The 2,786-nt window shown below is 48.5% G+C and overlaps 1 protein-coding gene across 1 annotated transcript in view; it reads left to right on the top strand.

Moving 5' to 3' along the window:
• The window catches only part of FABP1 (fatty acid binding protein 1, liver), a 5,572-nt gene extending 3,055 nt beyond the window's left edge, over positions 1-2,517 (top strand). Inside the window, exons 2-3 of the mRNA XM_012644189.1 lie at positions 225-317; positions 2,397-2,517. Of these exons, the coding sequence (XP_012499643.1) occupies positions 225-317; positions 2,397-2,447 (144 nt within the window). The 3' untranslated portion in view covers positions 2,448-2,517. The remainder of the gene's footprint in view (positions 1-224; positions 318-2,396) is intronic.
• The last annotated feature ends 269 nt before the right edge of the window (positions 2,518-2,786 follow it).

Consider the following 2,786-nt stretch of genomic DNA (forward strand, 5'->3'; position numbering starts at 1 on the left):
CATGCCATAAATTAAAATTCTGACAAAAGAAGTCCTGATGTTCTTTAGTTCTTAAATGCACCTCACTTCTGTGTAGAGCTAGGGAGCTGGGGCTCGAGGGTGTAGGAACAGGAGCATTGAGGTTGTTGCAAGCTGAGACCTGCTTAGGTGAAACCACCGTATTAGCAAGGGCCTTGCTCCCTTCCCAGGCCCTTTCTCACCAGCCACCTCTCTGTCCCCTGCAGACAGTGGTTCAGATGGAAGGCAATAATAAGCTGGTGACAACTTTAAAAAACATCAAGTCCGTGACTGAACTCAACGGCGACACAATGACCAATGTAAGTTGGCACTCTGAGCTTTCAGCTCCTAGGGCTTGAGGGAGGAGAGGAGAAGTGTGAGGAGCAGCTCACACACCCCATCCCCCCACCCCTGCACGCCCATCCCCAAACGCCTGCCTTTCCTATTGTCCATACCTGCTACCACTTACTGCAGATCCATAATGTATCAGGCAGCTTATACACATTATTGATAATCTTCCCAACAGCCCTGAGTTTTCTAAGTGGAGAAACTGGGCCAGGACCCCTGTGAACCAGCTCTGTCTCATGGAGCTGCCAGCCACAGTGTTCACTACACCAGCCCTCGGGGGAGCCACTCACATTCTAGACAGTGTAGATTTGTATACTTACTACAGTCTTGTTCTAACAAAGCCAGTGTGGTGGATTAGGATAATTTTCCAGCAGAGAGACATATAGTGTGTTAAGGAAGAGACAACCTTTTCTAATGCACCAAAGGCACCCCTGTGCCGGTGGTGGCCCCTCCTGGTGTTTCCCTACTTCTCCTGGTTCCCCACACTGGCTGTCCCTCACCACACTCTCCTAGTCAGAGTCAGCCCTTCCTACTCCCTTCCCTTCTCATTGCCCACTCCCCAGCTGCTCTCCCATTTCTTGACAACATCCAAATGGGATGCAGTAGGAGAGGTGCCTGGTAGGACGTGCAGAGACACCAGCACAGGTCACCCTTTTCAGTCTCTGCTGGGATTCAGCCACAAGACTCGCCCACAGGCTAGAGGGCAGAAATCCATTCAATCCGCAGGCATCCACGGAGCTCTCCTGGGGGCCTCAGCGATTCATGGAGCAGCCCTTCCCATTGTGTGGCACCCACACACAAGGAAGGCTTTATTTGGCCAAAACTTCAGTTCCTAGAAAATAGCTTTTTCTATTTTATGAGGTCATGGTAATGCATAGCCATAACCCTTCCCTTCTGCCTCAGCACTAACCGATGAACCACAGGGGCCTCCATCTGCCTTGCAAGCCCAGGTGCTTAATAAATGCCATTGCTCATTTGGCATTATAAGGAGAATCACATTCTTCGTGAGACTGTGGCAGCTTACAAGCGGGGCACAGTCCGGTTGTGCAGTCATCCTCGGGGCCTGTCTGCCGGCCAGGTCCTGTCCTCAGTTCAGGAGTGAACAGTGCAGTGTTTCTCCTTCAGTAACGTGCCCCTGGCTCCTCTTTGCGCCCAATATGATTTATGGAGTCACAGGAGATTGGACACTGTCCAGGGGGCTGTCAGCACCCTGCTCAAGTGGAAAAATCCTTCAACTAGTGAGTGTGAGCATCAACCACAAAATGTGTGAAGCCCACTCAAGCCAAGCGTGCAGGAGGGGGCAGGAGACGAGCTGTCCTGGACTGAGTCCTGGCCAACGTCCTTTGATACACTCCGTCTTGCCTAATCCTCTTGTCTCCTGTGATGGAGGCAGGATGAAGAATTCAACAGAGAGGTTGACCTGCCCAAGGCCATCCACTAGTAGGTGGTAGAGCCAGGGCTGGAACCCATTAAGCAGCAACCATTCCATTGCTGCTAAAGCTAGGGGTCTCCTTTTCACCCTGACCACATGCAATGTCATTAAAGCAGTCTTATTCAGACAACCAGCAGGGGTGGAGGAAACATCCCTCAACAAGCCTAAAGCTGATGGGTCCAATGTTTTTGTATATTTCACAGCTTTAGGAGAACAATTATGCAATGCCCACTGTGTTCCAGGCTAGGTGCCTAGGTGGTTCCGTGTACACGTATCCTTGGTGCCCAGCATGTATTTGTTGACTAGTAGACATTCAATGAAACTTTGAGAAGTTCGATTGGATTGGGCTGGTTTGGATGGTTTTGCTATAACAGCTGTTGATGTAGGGAGGATTTCAGCCAAAGGGAGGACAACTCTCCATGTGAGGAAGTGAAGCAAAGACTATTGGGCATAGGATTTATGAAAGAATTGCCAACCCTTCCCCAGTCCTATAGAAAACAAAGGAATATTTGAGTTGTCTCATATGTTAGCATATTTGGGGCTATTTTGTAAGCTTTTTGTTTTGTTTTGTTTTTACAATTCAACATGAGCATTTCATGATTTCTTTTCTGGCTTTCAGACCATGACATTGGGTGACATTGCCTACAAGAGAATCAGCAAGAGAATTTAGACAAGTCAGCATTTCATATTCTTTTACTGTCCAAAGTTAATGTAATAAAGTGAACTTTGTTTTAAAAATATCTTTTCTTCTCAATGGCTTTTCATCGACAGTGCTATTGGCGTCAGTGAGCACAGATCACCTAGGTCCTTGTGAACCTTGATAACCCGAATGTTCCATTCTACAGGTCAGGTCTGAAAGGTAATTCTCACTGAAAGGTAATTCTGACTCTGAATACAGAACCCATGCTGCCCACTCAGGCCTTCCTGCCAGGAACACCAGGTGTGGCTGGATCTGCAGGGCGGCCCTGGAATTTCCTTTTCCAGTCACATGGGCGAGGGGCATTTTATC

This window comes from Propithecus coquereli, unplaced genomic scaffold, assembly GCF_000956105.1.
Source record: "Propithecus coquereli isolate 6110/MARCELLA unplaced genomic scaffold, Pcoq_1.0 Scaffold208, whole genome shotgun sequence".
Lineage (NCBI taxonomy): Eukaryota > Metazoa > Chordata > Mammalia > Primates > Indriidae > Propithecus > Propithecus coquereli.